Source organism: Nematolebias whitei, chromosome 10 (genome assembly GCF_014905685.2).
Source record: "Nematolebias whitei isolate Nwh7 chromosome 10, NemWhi1, whole genome shotgun sequence".
Lineage (NCBI taxonomy): Eukaryota > Metazoa > Chordata > Actinopteri > Cyprinodontiformes > Rivulidae > Nematolebias > Nematolebias whitei.
The window spans coordinates 36,603,926-36,630,296 of NC_056507.1; the positions used below are offsets into that span (position 1 = coordinate 36,603,926).

General features: G+C 40.9%; 1 protein-coding gene across 1 annotated transcript in view; it reads right to left on the bottom strand.

Moving 5' to 3' along the window:
• nell2a (neural EGFL like 2a) overlaps window positions 1–26,371 on the bottom strand; it is a gene marked incomplete at its 5' end in the record, with an annotated part of 291,752 nt that overhangs the window by 60,359 nt on the left and 205,022 nt on the right. Inside the window, 2 exon segments of the mRNA XM_037683642.1 lie at window positions 2,321–2,416; window positions 14,942–15,064. Coding sequence (XP_037539570.1) covers window positions 2,321–2,416; window positions 14,942–15,064 — 219 coding nt within the window.

The following is a 26,371-nucleotide window of genomic DNA, read 5'->3' on the forward strand; positions in this document are numbered from 1 at the left end:
GGGATTACAAACAGAAGCAACATTTAACAAAAATAACTGTGCCAAATATTTTAACAATTTTTTAAAAAAGCTGAATGGATGCTTTCAGACAAAAGTTAGATCAAGAGAGAAATGTACTGTTTTAGGCAATCTTTGTAAATCCTCTCATACACTACTTGTTTCATTCATTGCTTCCATAAACTACACAACACATCTGAACCAAATGAACCATGGACAACTGAACATTTTATGAGATCTTATTTTAATCTTAATTTGTTTTTTAGTTTTTATTAAATAAACCAAAAATTACAATTCATCCATCCACCCATCCATTGTCTTTACCTGCTATTTTCTTTCAGGGTAGTGGAGGTTGCAGTCACTGTGTGAGAGGCAACCAACACAGGTTTCTAAACAAACCAACAAGATTTCTCAGATCTGTACTAACTTCTTTTTTATATTTTATGGTGCAGAGAAGTCAAAACCAGTTTGAAAAAGCACACAGAATGAGACAAAGTTTAAAAAAGGCAGAGATCTAAACTACTGTAGGGCGTAATGAAATGTGTGATTAGCTGGAATGTGACAATTCAAAGGGATGAGGTTCTTACAACCTCTTTAATCTAAAATCTGGGGGAAAGAGAAGTCTTTATGCCCACACAAAACTCTCATACACACACTCTTGCTTGCTCACTATCTCAGATCAGACCTACAAAGTAGTTCATTACTTACAGAAGCATTTCTAAAAATAAAAAAAAAAGGTTTTAATTGATATCTGAACCAAAATAAGCAGAAAAGCTTAGTTTGCTGCATTAAAACACAACCATGCACTGAGAAAACTGCTGTGGCTTTCCATTAGCAGGAGCATTTATCTCCCAAAGGAGACACCATTAAAGTTTGTGAAAAGTGTTGCTGGTATGGATTAGACACAGTGTATACTGCATGTAGTACAGCTATGAGGATTAAAAGTCTGTTGGGGTTACCTGACAGCACAGAAGAAGACAATATTCTGTCAGCTGAGTCTTATGAAGAGATGGTGTTTGACATATTTCCATTACCAAGAATGAGCAGTGATACAGTATGGGCCTCACTATAAACACTTGCTGACTTATTGCTTTGTTAAGCTTTCACGGTCTAGCAGTTACTGTGCAGAAGTTGTAAAGGAGATAAAGGATGCAGCAGAGAATGTCATGCTGATTATTATGGGCTGTGATGTGGCATAACTCCCATTTGTCTCCAACTGCAGAACAAATCTCCCATCAGGCCTTTGGAAAAAGGTTGCAAGCACATCTGTGTTTATCAGGCTGAAGTATGACTGAGCACATCCATCCATCATCATCCATCCATCCATCCATCCGTCCATCCATCCATCCATCCATCCATCCATCCATCCATCCATCCATCAACTCTTCTTAAAGGGATCGTTTGGCATCTTGTCCCAGGCCAAGGAGGATGTGTAATCTTTCCAGCAGGTTCTGAGTCTTTGAAAGCATTCAAAAGGGCTCAGGAGGCATCCTAAACAGATGCCTGAAACACCTCAGCTGACTCCTTTTGATGTGGAAGAGCAGCAGCTCTTCTCCAAGAACTTCCTAAAAGATGAAACTTCTTTCCATGTGTCTAAGGCTTAGTCTGGCCGCCCTGCAAAGGAAGCTCAACTCAGCTACTTGTATGTCTTGTTATTTTGGTCATAATCCATACCTCCTTACCATATGAGAGTTGGAATGTAGATCACCACTAAATCAAGGTATGTTTTTCTAGATTTTCAGTCATACAGGACCTGACACATCCTTAAAGTTTAAAATCAGAACAACTAGACTTTTTTACAGTTAAAGAAGTTTTGTTTCCTAAACAAATACCAAGCGTCTCAGAGAGCTCTAAGCTTGGAACGAGGCATGCTCCAGTTTTTAATTGAAAAGCTGCCCCAAGTGGGAAGCAAAATGTCTTCAGTTACAGAAAAGTAGCCCAGTTGCTTTGATTTTTAAATCTTTAGATAAGGTTAATCAAGAATTTCAACTATTATTTGCTCCATCTTTCCCTGGATAAGGCTCCATCTATCAGTTCATTTCCTGTTGATCCACATCTGAACTAAATTTGTGAAACTAGAATTTTTTCAACTCACCCCCAACAAACATGTCAAAATCCTGAAACAATTCCACATTTATTAATCACCTGTTTTCTTATAGACCCAAGAGAAAACAGCACCACAAGACACCAGCCAGGACAAGACATTATCATTCTTCTTGCTGCTTTTCTCTGTATTCACTCATATTGCTTTAACCTGATTGGGGGTTTTCCCCATCAGGAAGCAGGACAGACATAAAGCAGTGAAAGTGAAGTAAAATCTTACCAGTTTCACATCTCTCCCCTGTAAATCCTTGCTGGCAAACACAGTTGTTAGGTGACACACAGGTTCCCCCATTCTGGCACAGTCCGTCACACATGGCTGGAGATAAACCAGAGGGGAAGAGCCATTACTCACTAAGATGAATGGGCATTAACTGTGTAATTAGACCAGCGGCAGTACAAGTATTTGCACACAGAAGAAGAGCTAATTTGGTGATGTGATTCATTACAAGCTTCCACAATATTACTTCACGTGATTAATGCATCACGCCAAGGTTAATTCCAAAATGTGCATCATCCGTGCCTGGACTGTTAGTAAATGTGTCCCAAAAACACAGAAAGGTCATTTATGTGACAGAGTGAAACTTAACTCATTGTTGTATTTACACAAACCCAACCACAATTAATTGAGTGAGAAGAACAAAAAAAAAAAAAAAAAGAAATTCTACTGAGCAACAAATGTACCAGGAAGTACTTCACAGTGTGAGAAGAAAGCAGGTGTTACTCTTCCATTTTGTTGAGTGGTCCTTAAAAGAAAGCACTCAACCAGACAGACAAACTAATGCCCCGAGGTTTGGAAAAGATTGACTTTGACATAATAGTCTTTTATAAATATCTAAAAACTTATGGGTGTCATTTTTAGCAACATGTAACCAAAAATCTGTTTTTTTTTTCCTTTCAACTTAAAAATTGATTGACTATGATGATATAGCACTGATGTAATCAGAAATAATCAACAGCTGATTAATTGATCAGTCAATTATTGCTAATGGATTGCAAACTGATTGTATAAATCATTAGTCAAAATGAGTTTGGAATTTCAATCCATATTTTTTTATTTATTTAACTTTTATTTATACAGGTAGTCTCACTGAGTCACAAGGACTCATTTTGAAGAGGGACCTGTTTGGGTGCAGATGGTGGGTGTTAAGGGCCTTGCTCACAGGCTCAGAGTGGGGCAAATGAGGGTGGAGGCAGGTGTGGGTGTTTCACCTTTTCCACCCTCATTATGATGTTGTCAGTCTGGGGAGTTGAACCGGCAACCTTCCGATCACTGGCCCACCTTCTCTAACCTCTACGCCACCACTCTACACAATAATACCAATTTTAAAAACATATTATTTGGAATATTTAAACATGTTTATGCTTTAACAGCATATATAAACAAAAAATATTATTTTAAAACAGTTAAAGTGTGAAATCAGTGCTGTTTCCCCCTAAATAGATTTCTAATCAAGGAATCGATTGACCAGCTCAGGTCAGATCGATTCTCTAGTGAGGGCACAGATTACAAACAGAAAGAGGCACTCATTACATTTGGTGGGAGGATGTAGAACCATGACACGTTACAGGGGGAACATTTTTATTGCTTTGAAAGTGTGAGCTTGAACATCGTTGGCATTGATTCAAAAAGCTAAATCAAAACTGTGTCCTGCCCAGGTTTGTAAACGTGGTGGGTAGTGGGACGGCCCATTAAAGAGGATTAACACATCAAACAGCAAACCTGGAGCCACATTTCTAGCTTCAGCGTATTCAGCTTAAATTTCTAATCATGCTGTATTTGCTGAATCTTTGTCAAATAAATTTAAAATTAATTTACCCTTTCTTTTACTTTGCTTGAATTAGCTATTTCTCATTGTTGACCCAAGAAATAAATGAACTAAAAATGCCATTTTATCTAACTTCCCTTGATTACTACCAAATTTAAAATTGGAAAATGTGTTATTCAATACAATATAATTTTTAAAAGTGTTCCAAAAACAAACAAGTGTAAAAAGTAACACAGAGTAGTCTTAACACCAGTTTCAAATAAAACACAGAGAACTGGACCGTCACTGATGCAGAGATGATAGAAAAATATACAGGACAGAGGAAACGCTAAATGTTTAGCACAGGTAAATCAATAACACACTGATCAGGGATCAGAATGAAAATTTGATTGCATCAAATACTGTTACATACAGAGCTGCCATTTACTGGGATTGTGTGAGATTCTAGAAATAAAAAAAGCTTTGCATGCATCTTCGGCTTTAATCACAGCATTGTGTGCAGATGCAATCACTCATCACAATGAGACTAACAAGCAGATGAAGCATCTTTGATCCAATGTTCTGTGCAGACTGGAGTGCAAAGTTGTAAAAAAAAAAAAAGTCAAACTGGAAACTGCAGGGCAGGTGAAACAGGTCTGTGGCTCTGTGAGTGCGACACAGATGTGTAAATGGTAAATGGACTGTACTTATATAGCACCTTTCTATCTGATCTAGATACTCAAAGCGCTTCACACTACAATCTATGCCTCATTTACCCATTCATACAGCTCTATACTAGATCTCTACAAAGCTAATTGAACAAATCATTCTAAAGAGACTAATCAGAGCTCTTTCACATTCACACACCGATGGGACACACATCAGAGGCTAAGAGGGGTTCAGTGTCTTGCCCAGGGATACTTCGGCATGTGACTGCTGGTGGATTTGAACCCCCAACTTTTGCATTGGAGGACGACTGCTCTAACCACTCAGCCACAGCCGCCCTAACATACTATGGGGGAATATTCACAATCATTTTCAAGGAACAATAAGACCTGTTGAACTTTTATATTCCCATAACAACAACCAGAAGAGATAAACTACCGGTAGACTATTTTCTCTCCTTCAAAGTGAAAAATATCCACGACAAAATGTTTTGAATGATCCAAAACAAGTTTTTGTACTGACTCGTTACGCTATTAAGCTTTCTACAAACTTTACAAGATAAAGACATCTGTTCTCGCACAGGTAAGACATTCTTTTTCACATGCACATTTTGTGCTCTAAACAGAAACTGCAGCACATAATTCCTGATAAACTCTCGCTCTGCAGCACACGTCACACTTAAATTGAAACCACCTCGAGAGCACAGCTGACAGAGATGCTTTTTGGGTTTCAGCTGAAGATGAAGAAGCTAAAGGAGGAAGATCTGGTATTTCTGTTGGGGACAGTGGTGGGATGTAACTAAGTACAAGCACTTCTTTACTGTACTTAAGTACATTTTTCATGTATTTGTACTTTATTTAAGTAGAGTTAAACATGGGTAATTTCGACTTTTACTCCACTACATTTTACATGAAGTATCTGTACTTTCTACTCTACTACATTTCTATAATGCGTTGCGTTACACATTACATTCATGTTGCTTTTTTTTTTTTGTTCTTGTTTTGTTTGTTAGTTTGAAAGTAACCAGTGGTGAGAGGAGAGTTGGTCCATTGAATCACTACAAAGTGGTCAAGCAACGTTAGACCTGCCTTCAAGAAGAGCTGGACCAATGACGTATATTCTAGTATATACGTTATTGAGCTGGGCGCACCCACAGCACCACTAACACACCAAAAATGGATTCCATCATGGAGATTCAGCCAGAAGATACGTGCCACCCATGACCTTATAGAAATATTATTGAAAGTCTATTGAAAGACTATTGAAAGATTATTCAGTACAGCAGGTCAGATTCTCTCCCAAAAGAGCCAGACTGGACTCAAAAAACTTTGAAAACCAACTTCTTCTGAACTTGAACAAGAAATTCTTGCTGCAATATTAAAATGTGTCAGTTCATGATGTTAGGAGACAAGAGATGTCTTCAAATGTCTTGACACTCAGGCCCAAGTTTTGAAAATGGTGTCAGGAAGTTAAAATATTGTTCACTATTGACCCACTACAAGGTCGACTAGACAGTATTTTAACTAGAGTTGATGACAAACTGGAGTTGAAATGATCAGATGTTCCTTTGTTAGTTGTGTCTAATGCTCCTTTTCTCAGGCAGACAACTTTTACTTAAATGTGTTGACTGCAGTTAAAATGACACATTGGTTTTACTTTGTGTTAAATAAAAATTTTCAAAGGTATAATCATTCCTCTTTCTTATTTTGCTTAATGGCATTTAACTCTGCAGGTCATCGCTGATGATGCACAGAATCACAAGTCCAAGTGTGAAATGTGTCACTGTAGGGTTTTTGTCCCGTCTCTCTGTTTCCTCACGTTTCCTGTTCAGCTCTGTTTTTCCTCCTTGTGTTCAGCCCCTGTCTCACCTGTGTCTCATGTTAATCACTGCAGGTGTCTGTCGTTGACACAATCAGTGTCTGTTAGGACATTAACAGAGTACTCGAGTAATCTACACATCGATTGCTAGGACATCTATCGAGGTTAAAAATGTTACGTCGAGTATCCGTAGTGACGTCATATTATGCGACCACCGTATGACCGTAGGGGGGCGGAGTTGCACTGTTGCAGATCACAGAGTATGGTGTAACACCGGGTCCAATCCATCGAACCAGAACCAGCTTCGGTTTAAGTTTCGTTTCTGACCTGCTGGATGTTTCTTCACATTTGCAGTTTAATAATAATAACTAATAGTTTATCTAAAAAAGTTAAATCTGGTCCTCTGGACATTCAAAAAAACAAAAAAAACAAAGCAAATCAACAAAAAAAATGTAGAAACGTTTCGTCTCTCATCCGAGAGACTTCCTCAGTCTGAGGAGCTGTATTCAGCTGAAGATCAACAGAAGATCAACATCATCAGGCCAGGACTCTGCGGTCTACACTCATCTCCAGGCCAGCGGTCACTCTTTCAGGGATGAAGATGTGCACATCCTGGATAGAGAGGAACGATGGTTTGAGAGAGGAGTAAAGGAGGCCATCTTTGTGAAAAGAAATCGTCCATCATTAAACAGGGGTGGAGGCCTCCGTGTTCAACTGTCCCCCTCTTACAATGCTGTGATTGCTAGTATCACTCAGCCCTCTGTGAACAGTAAACAGCCATCAGTGTGCTAATGATCCATTGTTATGCTGATGGTCCTTCTTGAGCATGTGATCAGCTGGTTTTGGTTGTCAGCAGCAAAACTGGTTGATCCACCCTGAGACGGTGCTATTTAAGAGACTGAGCTGAATACAGCTCCTCAGACTGAGGAAGTCTCTCGGATGAGAGACGAAACGTTTCTACATTTTTTTTGTTGATTTGCTTTGTTTTTTTTTTTTTTTTGAATGTCCAGAGGACCAGATTTAACTTTTTTAGATTTTTCTACCTGGATTATTGAGCATGCATCAGGATATTTTGAACCACTTTGGCCAGGATTGCCTCAAACTAGTAAGAGAGTTTGAGAAAACAGCAAGGAAGAGGGCAGACTACAGGAACCATTTGCGATTCAACCTCAGATGTCGACAAAGTGGCATCATTCCCAAGAGCCTGGAACTAAAATCTTCGGTCAGCGGGCACCGGGCAAGCAAGATCCTTCAGAAGGCTCAGACCCAGCTGCTGAATGAACGGGTGAGACAGATCAATTTTACTATTGAGGCCTTGAAGGCCAAAGAAGAGCACATTAAACAGAAACTAACAACGTGTCTAGATCAGACCACACTTCAGCAAGTGTTGGACTGTACAGATCAGGCACTCTTAGCACAGCATGTCAAGTCCAAGACTCGACAACAAAATAAGTTTAACTTACTAATAGCTCATCAACACCATCACTATTCCAATAACAACACATTCAGTGTAGGACAACACTCCAGTAGTCAATTACATGCCAGGGAGACAGAAAAGTGGGTGAAAAATTTATCTGACAGACAGCTCACCCAGCCAGAGACAGAGATTCTTGCCAGGGGACTGAACTTTGCGGTTGCACCAAGTAGAATTCCTCTGGTGGAGATGATCACAGCCACAGAATCAGCCATCCGCAACAACAAAATTAAAGAGGCTGAAGCAGAACAGCTCAGAATCAAAGTTTCAGCCTGCCTCAGCAATGCCAAACCACCACCTTCCAACATCAGTAGAGAGGAGAGGGATGCACTCACCACTCTTAGCAAGGACAAAAACATCATCATTCTCCCAGCAGACAAAGGAAGGTGCACAGTGATTTTGAACCAGAAAGACTATCATGAGAAAGTTATGACACTCCTTAGTGACTTAACCACTTATGAACCTCTGAAAAGAGATCCAGGAAGTGGTTACAAGAAAAAGTTAATAGATTGCCTGAAAATTTTGGAGCAGGACAAGGCTATTGACCGTTTTCTGTACCACAGACTGTACCCAGGGGAGGCCACACCTAGTCTGTATGGTTTACCTAAAATCCACAAACAAGGTGTACCTTTAAGACCTATTGTTAGCATGATTAACTCTGTCACTTACAATGTTTCCAAATATCTGGCGTCTGTACTCATCCCTTTAGTTGGCAGCTCAGAACACCACATACATAACACCATGGACTTTGTGGATAAGGTGAGGGATGTCATCATGGAGACTGATGAAACAATGGTCTCTTTTGATGTCACATCACTCTTTACGTGCATTCCTGTTGATGATGCAGTAGAGGTGGTCAGTTTAAAATTAAAATCAGACACCACTCTGAGCAGCAGGACCACACTTTCTACAGAACAACTGTGTCAACTCTTGAAACTGTGTGGGTCCTCAGTCTCACAGCCTCTCCATCCCTCTCCCCCCTCGCCGCACCGCTGCACCCCGCTGCCCACCTCCTCGCTCTCCACCTGGCTGTCCCAAGCAATCATTGGAGAGAGGGGGGCGAACCGCTGGTCCTCCCCGAACCCAGCGCAAGAAGGGGAGAACCTCGCGAGCGGAGGAAAAGCCCAGCCCTCAGTCGCCGGAGGAATGGTGGAGAATTTCGCTGGGGGGGAAGTACCTGTGCCGATCAGAGGAGCAGCCCAGCTCTCGCTCGCAGGAGGAGCGAGGGGGGAGTTTGCTGGGGGAGAGGAACCCTTGCCCCCACTTGCTGGAAGAGCAATACAGCCCTCCCTCGCTGGAGGAGCTGGAACAGTGGCAGGCTTCCATAGTGGCAACTAGGAGTGCACCGATTGCAGTTTTCTGGCAGATCACCGATCACCGATTTCTAAAATGTCTGACCTGCCGATTCCGATTTTGGCCGATACCGATTTTGTTTTATAAGCGACACTGTCAGGTGTTATAAGGTTACAATGCACCTTCAATTTTCCAATATTATTTTGTTGAAAAACATACCCTTGGACAATACAAACTTGTTTTAACTGGCTATGAGGTAGTGCTCTGAAATATAAATGAAGTTCAGACAATTGTTGTTAAAACAAACAAACAAACAAAATCGGTAAAATTGGTTTCTCATGCAAATATCAGCTGATTTCTGATTTCCCAAAATTAAGGAAATCGGGGCCCTGGCTGATTTATCGGTGCACCCTAGTGGCAACATATCTGAATCCGTTTCTGCCCTGCCACGAGGAGACCCAGGTGGACACTCCTCACTCCAGTCCTCCAGAGGGGTTCACGGCTCCATCTCCTGCGGCAGTCCTGGTTTCACCACCTGCTGCTGCAGCTCTGACTCCTCCACCACCTGCTGCAGCTCTGGCCCCCAGTTCTCCTGCTGCAGCCCCGACTCCAGGCTCTCCCGCTGCAGCCCTGGTCCCTGACTCTTCTGCTGCAGCCCTGATTCCACCACCACCACCTGCTGCAGATCTGGTCCCCGGCTCTTCTCCTGAGGCCCCCAGCTCGTCTGAGGTCCTCGCTCCCGGCTCTTCTGCTGAGATCCACTCTACCGCAGAAGATCCTGCTCTTCAGCTGAGGTCCTTGCTCCCGGCTCTTCGGCTGAGGTCCTTGCTCTTGGCTCTTCTTCTGAGATCCACTCTATCGCAGAAGATCCTGGATCGTCGGCTGAGGTCCTCGCTCCTGGCTCGTCGGCTGAGGTCCACGCTCCTGGCTCGTCTCTGGAGGTCCTCGTTCCTAGCTCGTCGGCTGAGGTCCTCGCTCCTAGCTCATCTCTGGAGGTCCTCGCTTTTGGCTCATCTCTGGAGGTCCTCGCTCTTGGCTCGTCTCTGTAGGTCCTCGCTCCTGGCTCGTCTCTGGAGGTCCTCGCCCCTGGCTCGTCTCTGGAGGTCCTCGCTCTTTGCTCGCCTCTGGAGGTCCTCACTCCTGGCTCGCCTGTGACTTTCGTCCCCGGCTCGCATGTGACCTTCGTTCCCGACCCGCCTGCAGAAGTCCTCACCCCTGGTTTGGCTCTGGAGGTCCTCATCTACCTGAGTCCAGGCAGGCAGAGATGGACTCCTCTACTTCCCGGGAAGAGACGGTCCCCTGGTCACCCACTGGAACCCTGGCCTGAGGGTGGATGGTTTCTTGGCCACACCCCGATCTCTTGCCTCATCAAGGACGGTCACCTGGTCACCCTGCTGAGTACTGATCCTGCCCTGGATGGTCTCCTGACCGCCCACCTTGACTCTGGGACGAGGTCCGGGGTCTTTGTGTTTTGTGTTTCCCAGGGTTTATTCCTGCCGTTTTTTTGTTCTTTTGGTCCTGTGTCTACTCGTCCTGTTTTGTCCCGCCTCCCACCCAAGTTGGATGTAGCTTGTCTTTGGGATGTCAGGAACCATCCCTTGAGTGGGGGATACTGTAGGGTTTTAGGGTTTTTGTCCCGTCTCTGTCTGTTTCCTTTTCAGCTTGGTTTTTCCTCCTTGAGTTCAGCCCCTGTCTCACCAGTGTCTAATGTTAATTACTGCAGGTGTCTGTCGTTGTCCCAATCAGCGTCTGTGTATATATTCAGTTCCTTTGCGTCTTGTCTTTGTCTCGGAATTGTCCTTCTATGGTGTTGTGTTCAGCCTTCTGTTCCGTCCATCTGATTAGTCTGTGAGTAGCTGCACTGTCAGCATTTTGTTTTTGTTTAATAAACATTTTTTTATTATTCCTCGAGCGTCCTCGTCATCCTCCTGCACGTGGGTTCAAACACACCTGATGGCCGAACATGACAGTCACAGAGTAAAAACATGTATTATCTGCAGCATTGTTCAATAAAATGACACAACACTATTAATGTATTACAGAAAGCATACATACGGTAGGCACACTTAATGATATTGTAGACCATTGCATTAGGTAATACAAAGTACTTTTCCTTTTAACACTTTAAGTATTTTTACAAGCAAGTACTTATTTACTTTTACTTAAGTAAAAATGTTAATGTGGTACTTCTACTTTTACTACAGTACATTTTTGTCTGTTTATTTGCACTTTTACTTAAGTACAGTGTTTGAGTAATTTCCCCACCACTGGTTGTTAATTGAGGAGATGAGCTTAGTTGTAAATTTGTCACAAAATGACTGCCACTGGTTGTGACAGGCGTTACTGGGTCAAAGCTTTTTCCATTGCGGACAGCACAGACAAGGAGGGCTGCCTTTGTCGCTGCCCTTTGTGCACAAAATAATTGTGCTATCTCCTTCCCTGAGTTATTTTTTTATTTTTTACTCTCTTTATATGATTTATTTGACTGCCTTTGTAAGTTTTGCTGGAAGAGTTGTAAAGATGTCTGTTAACAAGTCCACAAAGTTCTGAACAATTACATAATATTTGGCATATATCACTGCAAGACAACGTTCTGCCAGCACCTTGTGCTCAGAATGGTTTGTCAGAGGGGGTGCAAGAACAATAAGACGTAACTGTTGTTATGCAACGTCAACAATGAGAACAAACAACTTGGAGTGTTGCAGAACATAAATCAGACTTTAGACTACACTTCCTTTATCTGCCTGAAATGCAGACAAGTGGAAGCACTTAACACTGAAACTGCTAGTCAAGCCTTTATTGCTAGGTGTGAGCTAGCTTTAACTCTCTTGCTTGCTATGCTCTTCAATAAAGTAACAGCATAATTCTAGCACTACTGAGCGCAAATGATGTCCAAATATAAGGCTCTGTTAACATTTTATAAAATTTTGAATGAAACCGTAGCTGTTTTGCTGTGGGTCAGTGGTTTGTTCACACAGGAGCGGTGCTCGTTTCCTCTAAAATCAAAGTTTTTTTTTAAATCAGATCTCAGAGTGGAGGTTTTTGGAGAACCCCCACAGAAGTGTTAAATCATGCATGCACACTTTGGAAAGCTGTAGTTTTCCTGTGCTTATGCAAGGAGATGGACACCAGTAACAGTGGTGTATAGTCAGGGGCTGCTTGTGCACTCATCCTTTTCAACATGTAGGAGCAAACCGACTTCATCCTATGTCCAAACAAAGGTTGAATGTTCACTGTTTTGGATGTAGCTGTTTTAATGCTCAAGACTGAACAGTCTGTGTGCACACCCATCTCACTGGAAGCCACAAATCACAGTACCACCAAGTGACCTGGCATCTCTGCTGCCAGATATACAATGATTACCATTTGTAGAAGATAGTTCTCGAGTCAAGCCTCCCTCCTTTTCTGTGCACATCTGCCAATCACAACACACACCACATCTTCCAACCTCCCCCCTCTGAGCTTTTGCTTTTTTGCAACTTTACACTTTAAACTTTTCAAAATAGTCCACCTTATTTACCAAAATAAATGAATAAATAAAGAAATAAAATACGCTATATCTTCTGAGAAATCCTGTAAGATCTTTTCATTTTCTTCAAAAACATTTTTCTCTTTAAAAAGCTGCTTCAGCACACGTTCGATTTTTATCTTATGGCGCTACTTTTAGTTCGAAGCTACCAATCTCCTATGAGTAGTTTTTAACTAGTTTTAACTTCTCTTAGCTTCTAGCTAACCTTTAGACACTTTAGTTCAGCCCTTCCAGCCTCAGGCTCAGACCTGTCATGGTGGCTGTCTCTATGATCCTCCATGTGCATGCACGGACTGAACTCTATGAACCCATTCGGTCCAGCAGGGAAACTTGGATGTTCTCCTTCTGCCGGACTGGAGTGGTTCTGGAGGGCAGTCTGGGGGGACAGCTGCTGCGGTCATTATTACCATCAAGCTGCTGAAGGGACCTGCTAACTAGACCTGCTAATGCTGCTAACAAGACTACGCTGCTAACAGAACCTCACTGTTAACAGTATCATGGTGCTAACTGGACCATGTTGCTAAAATAACCTCACTGTCATCAGAACCACTCTGTCTATAGGACCATGCTGCTGGAGATTTATTTCTTTTTCACTTTTGACGCCTTGTTTCTGTTTTTTAGTTGCAGGCTTTGAATAAATCCCAGTTTATGTTAGTTTAGTTTATGATAGTTTAGTTTATGTTAGTGCTCACATTAAGTGTGTAAATTATAGCTGAACAGAACCTATGAGAATTGTGCTGCTGTTGTTTGGTGTATTGTTCTGCACTATTAGTGACTGACATATATCTTAGATTTTGTTAGTGTACCAGTGGGCGTATGTTTAGAGTATATCTTAGTTTATATCTTGGTTATCTTAGCTCATGTTTTTGTATGCTTTTTATGATTGTCTACTGCTTTTTCATTCATTCAACCTTTATTTATACCGGTTAACCCCATTGAGCCTCGGGGACTCATTTACAAGAGAGACCTCATTTTAACAAAGAGTGATGACAACAATGGACAACAAAGAAAACAATTGACAATTATAAGAGGCATACACACACACACACACACACACACACACACACACATATATATATATATATATATATATATATATATATATATATATATATATATATATATATATATATATATATATATATACTTATTTATTTCATTTTATTTTTAATTAAAATAAAATGGCAGCCAAAAGGACAGTCAAAAAGTAGCCAAAAAAAAGCAGCTAGATTATAAGGCAGTGTAGAAAACTAAAAACAGGAGCTTTTCTGCATTGGTATGTCCCATGAACTTAACAGATGTTTGAAGCCACTTAGAGAGGTCGAGATTGAGAGCTTGAGATCATTTGCAAGATATTCCATGAAACAGGAGCAGAGTAGGAGAAGGCTCTTTTGCCAAGTTCAGTCCGCACTGAGGGAACACTGCAGGTAATAATGTCCTGAGAGCGCACGCTGTAGCTGCACTCACACAGTGACAGGTAGGAGGAGATGTATGAAGGCAGCAGACCAAGAAGTGATTTAAATACGAAAATGTGCCAGTGAGAGAGTCTGTGTGAGGTTAATGATGACCAGTTAACCAGTGAATACTGGGAGCAATGGTGGGTATGGTAGTTACAGCCAGTTATGAATTTTAGTGCACCATGATCACTCTTTGTTAAAAACAGGTCTCACTTGTAAATGAGTCCCTGAGGCTCAATGGGACTAACCGGTATAAATAAAGGTTGAATGAATGATATCCTAGATCCTTATTTACTGTTTCTTTTTACACTTTATATTTTTGCTATTGTTGGATGTAACTGGAACCCTGTGTTCACAATTTCGTTCCACCTCATGTACCACATGTGATGTGAATGACAATAAAGGAACTTGAATCCTTGAATCCTTTATATTATTAGCTAGTTTTGTATTATTTTTAGTTTTAGCTTACCTTTTGCAACATTTAGCTTATAGTGCATGCTTTGCTTCTTTTCTCTAATATTTTGCTACTTTTATCTTTTAGGTAGTATTTTGCTACTTTTGGTGTTTAGTTGGTGTTGAGCTTCTTTTCACTGTTGTTCTGTTTCTTTTGATTTTAACGTCATTTCAGCTTCTTCAACAAAGTCATTCATCTGTCAGCGTGCACACTATGCTTTCACAGAAAATGCCCTCTCCTTGGTTTTCAAGTGTCAAAGCATCCACATTGCAGAACACACATTTTGTTTCCTAGTATAGCTTAAGGTGGTACAAAACTAATAGCCAAAAAAACATTTTATAATGGAAAGCTTTATGCAAAGAAGGATTTAGTCAAAAGTCAAGGACGATGAAAGCAGCGACCCACCTTTACAGACCGTTCCATTGCCTGTGTAGCCCGGCTTACAGGAGCAGCTGTGGCCTCCCACCATGTTGAAGCACAAAGCGTTCTCATTGCAGTTGTGCAGTCCACTGAGGCACTCGTCATGCTCTAAAAATGGAAAAACATGACAGAGGTCAATCTCTGCAATATCTCTGTAATCCATGCTAATTTATTACACTTAACATCTTTATCTTCTGCATCTGATAAGAGAGCAAGAAAATGCAGCAATAATCAGTTCAGGCATCATCCTGACATCTGCAAACAACAACGGCAAGAGAGAGAGTAATCCTTGATTAAAGAGCAGCAAGCGTTAGGAATGAATGCAGCAAGCTGGTAATTCATTTTAATAACCATTCAGTCTAAATGCCTCGACAGTTCGACAGCTGTGAGTCTAAGATATGAGTCTGGAATGAGTCAGTTCTCTGTCTCTTGTCTGGATAAGTCAAATAAAATGCTCTCAGTTGCTTACGCTGTCACAGTTGAGCCTGCATAGCAAAGAAAGAAAGTTTGAGCACCTTAATAACCAAAACTAAATGGCTTAGTTTGCAAATTTATACTTTGTAATAATGAAATGCCAACATACTATATATTTGTCTGATGTCCACTTTATTCAACTGACCTTTAGTTCAGATTCAATACATTTTTTCACTGTTTGTGTGAAAACATTCCAGATGTTTCTGTAAGGTCCATATAAGCAGCAAGATGTCCTCCAAAAACCAGAGCTTCTAATCCCCCTTCACTGTGGATTTATTTATTCGCTGTGATATAGACCACTGACAAGGTTGACTAATGACCACAGACCATGAAAATGTGTTCCACTTGTTTCCATGTGGCCAATAAATCTTTTCTTTGCAGAAAACTTAAGGGCACTTGAGTAGACACAATACACTAAAACACAGAAGAACAATGTTTGACTCTGTTCAGTTTATTCATTAATAACACAATTCACCACAAGTAACAATAAGCACTGTATAAAATGTACTACATACAAAAATAAGAGGTTCAGAACAGCACAAATTATATTTTCAGTTCATATTAAATAAATGTTTTCAGTTATAAATAAAAGCCTAGCATTTCCTGAAGGAATGCATATTTCTTGCCAGTAGCATGCAACAATACAAGTTCTTACAAGATGTGTAAACTTTACAGGGCATTAAGACATCGGCTCTCTGTGATTTGATTTTTTTCTTTAGAAAATTGATTTTTTTTCGTTTTCTTTTGATTAGATTTTTTTTTTTCACATGGACTAGTCATATTCAAAGAGAGACCACAGGGGAGAACTCCTGATAAAGTCATTTCACGTCAGACACATTCAAAATCAACACAGACAGCGTTTATTTTCAGTCGATGATAAAGGAGTTAGAGGAGGTTGATCTTGTATTTCTGCTGTTAACTTGAGGACATGCACTATTTTGTTAAATTGTCAGGAAGAGACACCATTGTTTCCGACAGATGGTGCAGGGTGGTGGCTCTATGCTGCCTGACAGAGGATCGCTCTCTCCTGGTCCTCAGTGCCACAGCTACCTGAGGAAGGTGCGCTCTCTCTTGGTCATCACAGCCACGAAAAGTGTGTCTCTGTGCTGTCGTCTGAGTGCACACAAATTATCCAGTTTCCTTCAACAAGTTATTTTACCATCTTTATGTTTTACTGAGCTATCTTTATACTTTTTGTTGTAATGGTTATAATAAATGTACATTTGTATCTTCTAACAGCCTTGGCCAGCAGTTCCTCAGCAGACACTGATCTCAAAGATCAGTTTTCTGAGTAGCTTTTCATAAACAAACACACCCACAAAGTTCAGACCAATCACACGATGCTCACCCATACACAGTAAGAAGCTAGTCCTCCTGAGTGGGGCCAATGCACAGGATGGGTCTCAGCAGGGGGTGTGAGTAGAAAAATACACTATTTTTGGCATGTACCCACATCAGCAAGACACAATCTTCAGCCTTTAGTGCTTAGAGTGTATGTTAAGAATGACTCTCAGCTACTACCACATCAAACTTTTGCTCTGCTGATTTGAGCATTTTTGTTCCGTTAGTTCAACTAGTTTTGGCAGCTACGTTAAATATGTCTGACCTCAAAAGAAAATCAGTTGTATTGATCAACACCCAGTAATTATTTGCTGAGCGTTTTATCAAAATTCATTTACTAGTTCTTGAAATACTTTGCTAATGTAATAAACAAAAACAAGCTTGCAATCGTGCACAAAAACAAAAAACAAAAAAAAAAACATCATAAGCCAACAAAAAAGGTTAAATCATGTCAACTGGACTGGTTTCTTTAAGTGAGAATTGTTTCGTCCTCCATCCAGAGGACTTAATCAGTCTACGGCCTGCCAACCAGATCTGTCCCATAAGTAGGCTTCACTTCTGTGGTTCAAGCCAACCTCCTGTTGGAATCTCAAAAGTACCTTAACACATGCAAAACACACCCATCTAAAACAATAAATCATCATGTACAACAATCCAGTGTTATAGGCCAGATGGCCAACTTGCTACTCACAGAAACAGCCCGAGGACAACCAAGGCCAAAATGGTTACGAAAAAGTGTTGTAATCTCAGTCATCCAGGTAGATAACAACAAAAAAGGTTCAATCGTGTCATCTGGACCAGTTTCTCTAAGTGAGAAACGTTTCGTCCCCCATCCAGAGGACTTCCTCAGTCTACGGCCTGCCAACCAGATATGTCCCATAGGTAACTGCTGTGTTTCAAGCCACCCAATAGTTTTGGATGGATGTGCTCTGTTTGCATGTGTTAAAAGCCTGCTTCTGAGATTCCAGCAGGAGGTTGGCTTGAAACACATTTTTTTCTCTTAATATTCATTTTTTATTGAGCTGACAACATTTAGCAGCTGCTAAAAGGACAAGCAGCTGATTAATTCTTTCAGAAAAGTTAGTACTCTTGACAAAGACTAACTTAAATTAATTTATGCACATTTGGAGGAGAGAAATGTTTTGGTTAGGGGGAGGGGACACATCAAACCCAGCAGGGGACTTCTTTTTTTTTTTTTTTTTTCCCAACTTGTTTTGTCCAGAAATCAAAACCGAACGGTTTGTCAGTCACACAGAAACAATGTTTTGATGTGCCACCTGTTCGGTCACAGGTTTGAGCTTTTTGCCTTTTAATCTGCTCCGCTCTGAAGAACGAGACTGATGACTGAACGATGGCATCTGGAGCGCGCGGGCATCAGAAACGTGAGCGCTTGTTTCATTTACCTGAGTCGCGTCATCCATTTCCCTGCCATCATCCAACCCATTACACCCCCTGAACACACCGTGGGCTCATCCAAATTGAAAGTGACATTGTGATGAGCTCCTCCATCGAGGATTTGATGCATGCGTGCACGAGTCTGTGAGATGGATTGAAGGGCAGTCAGGATAGTGGGGTCTGCTCTTTCCTACACACACAAGCACACAAATCTGTTGGGGGGGAGGGGGGGCAGAGCTGAAGCCTGCTTGTGGCCATAAAAAAAAAAAAAAACAGTAATAAAACAGCCCAGGGGAGAGAAAAGCAAATTAAGATTCTTTTTTTTTTCAAGGTCACCTCTGTCAGAGCTGCAAACGCCAACCAGAGATGCACCACAATCGGACTTTGTGTATATTACATGTGTGTGTGGTTTATTTAGAAATGTGGGTTTATTGCATGCCTGCACTCGGTGTAAACGACCCCCAGTTTAATGGCAGACCAAACCCCTCCTGTGTGTGGATGTGCTGGTGTGAAGGAGGCAGCACCTCGCCGACTGCTGCTGCTGCTCAGGTTGCAGACAGATAAACAATCAATTATGTACGGCCTGTCATCAGGGATCTCTTACTGTAGCTGCTGCTTCTCCCAGCGCTTGTTTCTCTTCCACCTTCTGCCAAGACAAAACGAGCCTGAGCCACAGCTGACCCCAGGCTGCTTCCATCAAAACAATGTTCCCTCAAATTTCATTTTACACGCCTGAAACGGCAGCGATCTTATAATGTTTGTGTCCAGGAGAATAAAAGCCTCCTGTGTTTAGTGAGTTTGTCTGCTAGTGTGTGTAGATGAGAGCACAAAAATGTCTTTTGTGTTTGGCGTTTGTAAATTTGTCCTTAAATTCCTTATGTTTTATAAAATTAAAAGCAAATCTCCTCAAGGCATTTAAAGATTCATCATTTAGACTTTTAGCACTTCTTCAAAATAAAATAGAATAAAATTGCACAAAAGGGCAAGAACCATAGAAACAGACAATTTTATCAGTCATTGTTTTCTGTTATAAACAAAAAGAACATGCACTGTTCCTTTAGCACAATCACACGATAACAGTAAAAGAACAGAAGAAGAGAATACAAGATGCTCAACTGGGACAAAAGCAACTACAGATCCAGTCGATTTGTCAAGTCTGGACAATCAGCATGAAGTAATGTTAGAAAATATAATGTATTATCTAAACGTTCTTGAGGGAAACTTGTAGGAGAATTACTTTTATAATGACTTGTTAACTGCTTTGTCCCCTGTAAGCAACATGAGAACACAGCACGATGCTGTCAGTGCTCTTGAGCAGAAACCTTGTACCATTAATGATGTGACTATTCAGAAAATAAACAAATAAAAACATTTAAATAGATTAAATTTTAAAGTCACAACTTCTTTTTTTAACACTTTTCATTGAATAACTATTCATACGACAACAGACTGATGTGAAAGGTGACCAGTAGATTTGATTTTGAAATAAATCATTTGTGGGTTTATGTCATACATAAAGACATGTTACATACAGTACAGACATGTAATATGAACTCAGTAGCTAGTATCTTACTGTAGTCACTGTTGACAACAGTTTGTGAACTGCAATCATGATGCAGGTCCAAAAAAAATCACTGAAAATCCACTTTAAGTTTTGATAAGTGACTTATCTGTGCTGCTGATTATCCATGCTGCTGATTATCTCATGCTGCTGTATTCATTCGTACCCATCTGCTCACCACAGACTCATGTTCAGGCTGCTGTTGTTACACTGTATTATTTTACATTATTAGTGTTTAGAGTATATCTTAGATCCTTATATGCTGTTTCTTTTAACACTTTATATTTTTGTTATTTTTGGGTGGAACTTGAGTACATAATTTCGTTCCACCTCATGTACCACATGAGATGTGAATGGCAATAAACTTGACTTGAACTTGGACCTGAAAATATCTTGAAACTTTATGAGGTTTCTCAGTTTTCTCACATAAATGACAGGACCTTGCTCTCACGTCACTGGACTTTTGAACGTTTGAAGAATTTGCACAACAAATTTAATCTCAGAGCAATCATCATCAGGGCCATCTGGATGGATGGATGGATGGATGGATGGATGGATGGATGCATGGATGGATGGATGGATGGATGGATGGATGGATGGATGGATGGATGGATGGATGGATGGATGGATGGATGGATGGAGTATCTTATCAAAAAAATCTGACAACTTCAGCAGGAACTGGCAAACTATGAAACTAAAATGTGACTGATTGGAGTGAAAAGTAAAAAAAATTAAAAGTGATCAAAAAAAGTCCATGCTCAATAATCCAGGTATACAATCCAACAATTTTCAGTCAGGTCATCTGGACAGTTTCTTTTTTTTGCTGAAACGTTTCACCTTCCATCTGGAAGGCTTCATCAGTCAAGGAAACACACAACACAAAACTGATTCTTCCCCCAACAGCTTACTCCACAGTGGAACAAACCAGTTATTTTGGTGCTAAGATGATCCAATTACATGATTAGGACACATTGAAACTAAGTTGAAAAATAATATATGTAAATGGTAAATAGACTGTACTTATATAGTGCCTTTCTATCTTATTTCAAGATACTCAAAGCGCTTTACAACACAATCTGTGCCTCATTTACCCATTCATACAGCACTCTACTAGATCTACAAAGCTAATTGAACAAATCATTCTAAAGAGACTAATCAGAGCTTTAGATCACATTCAAACACTGATGGGACACACATCAGAGGCTATGAGGCGTTCAGTGTCTTGTCCAGGGACACTTCAGCATGTGACTGCTGGTGGATTCGAACCCCCAGCTCTCACATTGGAGGACGACTGCTCTAACCACTCAGCCACAGCTGCCCCATACATTCATATATATGTAAGTATATCCCCAATAAGTGTGTATATCCCCGTGTGTGTGTGTGTGTGTGTCCTTGTTTATGCTACTTTGTGAGGCCCATTTTTCCAACTTATACTGCATTGTGAGGACCAACTGCTCCTTATGGGGCCCAAAGCCCAGGCCCCATAAGAAGAAGTCCTGTTGGTGGGTTAGGGGCTAGGTTTAGGACTAAGGTGTGAATTGAGGATGTGTTAGGTTTAGGGTTAGGTATGTACTGGTAATGGTTAGGTTGTAGATGAACAGATGCTGGGATATATTCATCATTTAACGCGGGTTCCTCATTTTTCTGGACTGAATAAAACGTGCATTGAATTTAAGGAAATGCAAACGTGAGACGTCATTTAGATTTGACCCATCAAAATGAATGCGGTCATTTATTTACAGAATCAAATTTAACATCACACATGTACATTAATTTGGCAAATTATGAAAATAACAATATAAGCAATCAATCAGGAAAAATCATACGGCCATGATTTTTCCGTTGCTGCACCACAGACATTTATAAAACTGTACAACTATGATCTTTTACCCACACGGATGTGAATAAGCACTTTACACAGACATTTCTAAATATCTGGGAGAATTTCTACTTGATAGAAAGTTAAAGATGAAAGAAGTTAAAGGGAGTAAGATTGAATGGGAAGGGAGGAATGTTCACCAGAACCGACACTCTCCATCAGAAGCCCAGCTCTCCTTCGGTACGCTTGGTAGGAAACTTGATCCATTACCTTTCTGAAGATTTATCAGCAGATATGGAATTCCGTTAACGCTACCTGTCCAGCGTCTCCTGCGGTGGCTGTAGCTCGTCAGAAGTAGTGGCTAGTGAAAGTTATAATCCCATGGAACTCGGAAGAGCCTTTTGTCATGTCAAGATCATCCCGTCTCTAACAGAACTTGAGCAGAACCAGCAGAAAACTCTCCAGCACTCCAGCAACTTCAGAACTCCAGAACTCTAGAAGTCTGACAACTCTCCAACTCTCTGAGTCTCTGAGTCTGTGTAGACCAGGAAGTACTGACATTTTAAAGACTCTTTCCCGGTTCACTTTTTGGGATTTTTCATTGGTCAGAAACGACCAGACGGGGTGGGTTTTGTGACGTAAGAGGTTAGAGACAGCGAGAATTGTTATGGGACAGCTCAGAAATGTTCTCACAGACCGAGAGGGTTTTGTTTTGGCGTGTTTCAGGAAACAGGTGCAAAACATCTCTACTTACGTCTCAGAGGATTCTAAAACATGACAGTTTTAACATAACAACTTGTTTTTCGTTTGACTGTAACCTTGTAAACGCACACACTTGCTCATTCAAAAGCAGAAATCAGAAAATGCATAAACTCTGCAACAGCTTTTAACATGAGAATAAAAATCATTACTCAGTTAATAAAATTGATTAGTTCACTGCAACATCTAAAATGGTTTGAACTAAGACACTTTGATTATCAACATTTGTAAGATAGTAATGATAATAAAAAGAGAGTGTTCTTTTCACTTGAATCTTCAAGAAAGAAAGTCTCAGGATGGGTGAACCTGTATTTATGGATTCAAATACATGAAATGACAGCTTCTGTCCCACAAGGTTCTAAAGGTCAAGAGTTTTGACCTTAGACTGGGTTTCGACGTAGGCCTAGTCCACTACAAGGTTATGGATAAAGGTCATGGTTAGGCTATAGAAATGAATGAAAAATGAATGGAAGTCAATGCAAAGGCCCCATAAAGATAGCAAAACAAACCTGTGTGTATGTGTGTGTGTGGTGTGTGTACACAATTTGCAGGAATTTTGGGTGAATGTTGCTTTTTTTTTTTGCAATTTCATACACATGAAAACATGTCATCAGTACCAACTGGGTGTGATTTCAAGTGTAAATCTGCACATGTCCACAGTATTCGTTGTCGTCAACTAGTTGCCAAGAGTAGACTCTCTGTAAGATACAGGTTTAACTAATGTTTTCTGTACACATAAATATCTTATTTACCTCTGAAGCAGATCACATATGGATGTTAGCATGAAATGTCCCAGAATAATTTACAAACACTATTCTATAAATTGTCTGATTGCAAGGAATGATTGTGCAAATAGGCCATCACACATGCAGACCTTCTCCTTGTCCTTTTTCTTTCAGCTGTTCCCTTTTCAGGCACCGCCACAAGAAGTCATCCTTCTCCATCTTTGTCCTCACTCCAGCTACCTCCATGTTCTCTCTAACTGCATCCATATATCTTCTCTGTCTTTTTCCTGGCAGCTGCATTTCTAACATCCTTCTACCAGTATACCCACTCCTCTGAACATGTCCAAACCATCTCAGTTTGACAGACACCCTGTCAAATGCTTTTTCTCAATCCACAGACACAATGGAGTTCTTTCTGACCTTCTCTGTACTTCTCCATCAGCTTCCTCAAAGCAAATATGGCATCTGTTGTGCTCTTTCTTGGCATGAAACCATCCTGCTGCTCACATATATAGTCACCCGTTGTCTAAGTATAGTTTGGATACAGTCAGCCATCGCCACAAATTACAAAGATCAGCAAAAAAGCAGTTTTAGAAATATCTCAAATCATCCAGAGCTGATGAAGTTTTGTGAAGACAACCTGTGCCTTGTTCAACTTAGCTCAAATCAACTCTCAAAAAAACTTTAGTGTTTCCTGCTCCTCCCTGAAGGTGCACCGCATAAAGAATCATTTCAAGGGTAAATGGATGATCTGATCTCAAATAGGAAAAGATTAGTGAATGTCCAAAGGAAGAAAAAAAAAAAAAACTTTTCTGAATTCTGACTGGGAAATTAACCCCATGAAGCCTCACTGGGGTTCCTCACCAAGAAAACGCCACAGGACACCTCTAAAATGAACATTTACTGTCTTTTTCTTTTCAAGTGAAATGAAAAGCTCTCTTTCTCTCTAGCCAACACGAGATTCCAGTTTTTAACAAGAACACTCAGACACAGAAATCTGTTGGTACTCAGCAGCAAGGTCCTTTGACTGGTATAGTCTCTGGTCTGGTTCTTTGTTGTTGACAAACCCCTTTCTTCACCTTTGGCCTCTTCCTTCCCCCCTCTGCCCATCCCGCCTGCCCCAGGTTCAGGAGCCCAGGTCTGGTAATCACAAGATTAGAACAAGGACACACACTTTGGGAAGGAGCAATGCACTGTGGCACAGACTGACTGCACACTCACCTCAGAGCAACTTTTTCAACCAGAGAGCAGCCGGTGTGCTACCTTTCATGGATTTGCTGCTAATCTAAGAAAGTGGGGAGCACCTTGGGCACTTAGAGAGGAAAGACGAAGAGCGGAGAGGAAGAGGAAGAAGGCTAACCTTCAAAATCAATAATTACTTTCTAGTTAAATAAAGAAGTGTTAGAAGTTTAAGATGACTCTGTTGGGAAAACCTCCAGCTGATCCAGAGCTTTAGTCAGGACATGTGTTTGTACATATTTAATTTAAAGAAGTGAGGGATGTCCACATGTTCCCGTCTCCCACCAGCTGGGACTTGGAGCTGTTACCTTCCTCACCGCAGGTGGTCCTGATATAAAATACAGACTTGTATCTGAGTGTGCCAACCCCCCTAAGAGGCTGAGGAGAAATAAAACCAGGGCTCCATGCTGTTTCTCCCAGGCTTAACTCTCCGGATCAGCCCCGTAACACTAGTCTGCACATAAACACTGAGCCATGAAATGAGCTCGGGTCAACTTAATCCTCTTTACTTGGGAGACTCCTCCACATGCCACATGGTAATGCATGTGGAAATATGGCCATCAATACCGGAAGCATTGTTTCTGCTGAGTTGACTGTTAGTTAATTGGTGGAAGTCATTGCAGATGATAAAGGCGTGCGTAAATCATGAGAGTGTACAATGCCAATACTTTCAGAAGGAGGTGTTTTAATGCTTCCTGCTGCTGTAATATTTCTCCTGTGGGCAAATTAGAAGGATTCACACTCCCCATGGATGTTTCAAACACAGGCAGATGTTTTATTGCTACAACATCTATTTCTGGTGTCAATTACTGTACCACCACCAGGACTACAAAGGCCACACTGTACTTTGCATAAAGGCATATAATAATGTGCACACCACTGTGTATTGTATCTATTTATTTGTTTTTCAACCATAATTTATTTCTCTGATGTAGTCTCAGGAGTGAGATGTCGCTGCAGAAAAGATTGTGTTCATTGTGGGAGATCTTAGTTCAATAACTCAGTTGGAGGTGGGCAGCAACATTTCAACTGAAGCAGAGGGGAAAGTAATTACTTAAAGTTTTCACAAAATCCTCTGTTAAATCACAAAAAATGACTTTTATAAAGAGACACGTAGCTGCGTATTTCACTGGAATGACGTCGAGGCACTTTAATAGGAAGCTATATGAAAGACTGCAACACAATTTAATCCTCTGGGTTGGGGTGAATTAATCTTGGTTGTGAAATAGGGACGGGAGCACACAGCTGAAGAACGACGAACGAGTAAAACAATAAAAGTTGCTCACAGCTCAGAGGAGCTGAGAAAACAAGGCCAGTGGCATCACACAAGGTACAATCATTGCTTTAAACAGCAAAGGTCCGAGTAAATAGGAGATTTCAATTTTTAAATAAAAGCCAAGAACTCAAGGAAATAGGCAAATGTGTAATTAACTTGAAAAGCTGTTTGTCTCCTATTAAAATATGTTTGCAATTTGTAGTCTTGTTCTGAGGAGCAGACACAAATCTTTAACTTTTCTATAATATTTCTGGATTTTCACTGAAATCAAAGGAGAGAAATTTTGCATGCGAGGGCAGATAGAGCAGGAAATGGGAGTTTTCTCTGATGTTTGTCATGTTGTAGAGTTTTATGACTTTAATTCAAACTCCAATAGCACGGCGGGAGGCAGCAAGTCTAAATCCTCCAACACCGAACACAGTTACTTCACTGCGCTGCCGCCGAGGTAGACTGCATTGGTGTAAATTGCTTTTTTAATTACAGGCACAGAGACAGCACAGCGCGCTGCCCCCTCCTCAGAGATGATTCACACAGAGAGCTGCTTTGCATCGTGTTTCACAAGCTGCAAACAGCTGATGGGGAGTGAGGTAGCTCTGCTCATCGGCAAGGAATGACATTGTGATGTTATCCATGAAAGACAGACACAACACACTAAGAGATGATTCCTCAATCAGCAATAGTGCTCTACTTATAGACACTGGTCATGATGCAAACAACAACATTTCTGAATAAACATCCATCCATCCATCCATTTTCTTCCGCTAATCCGGGGTCAGGTCACGGGGGTAGCAGCCTAAGTAGGGAGGCCCAGATTTCCCTCTCCCCA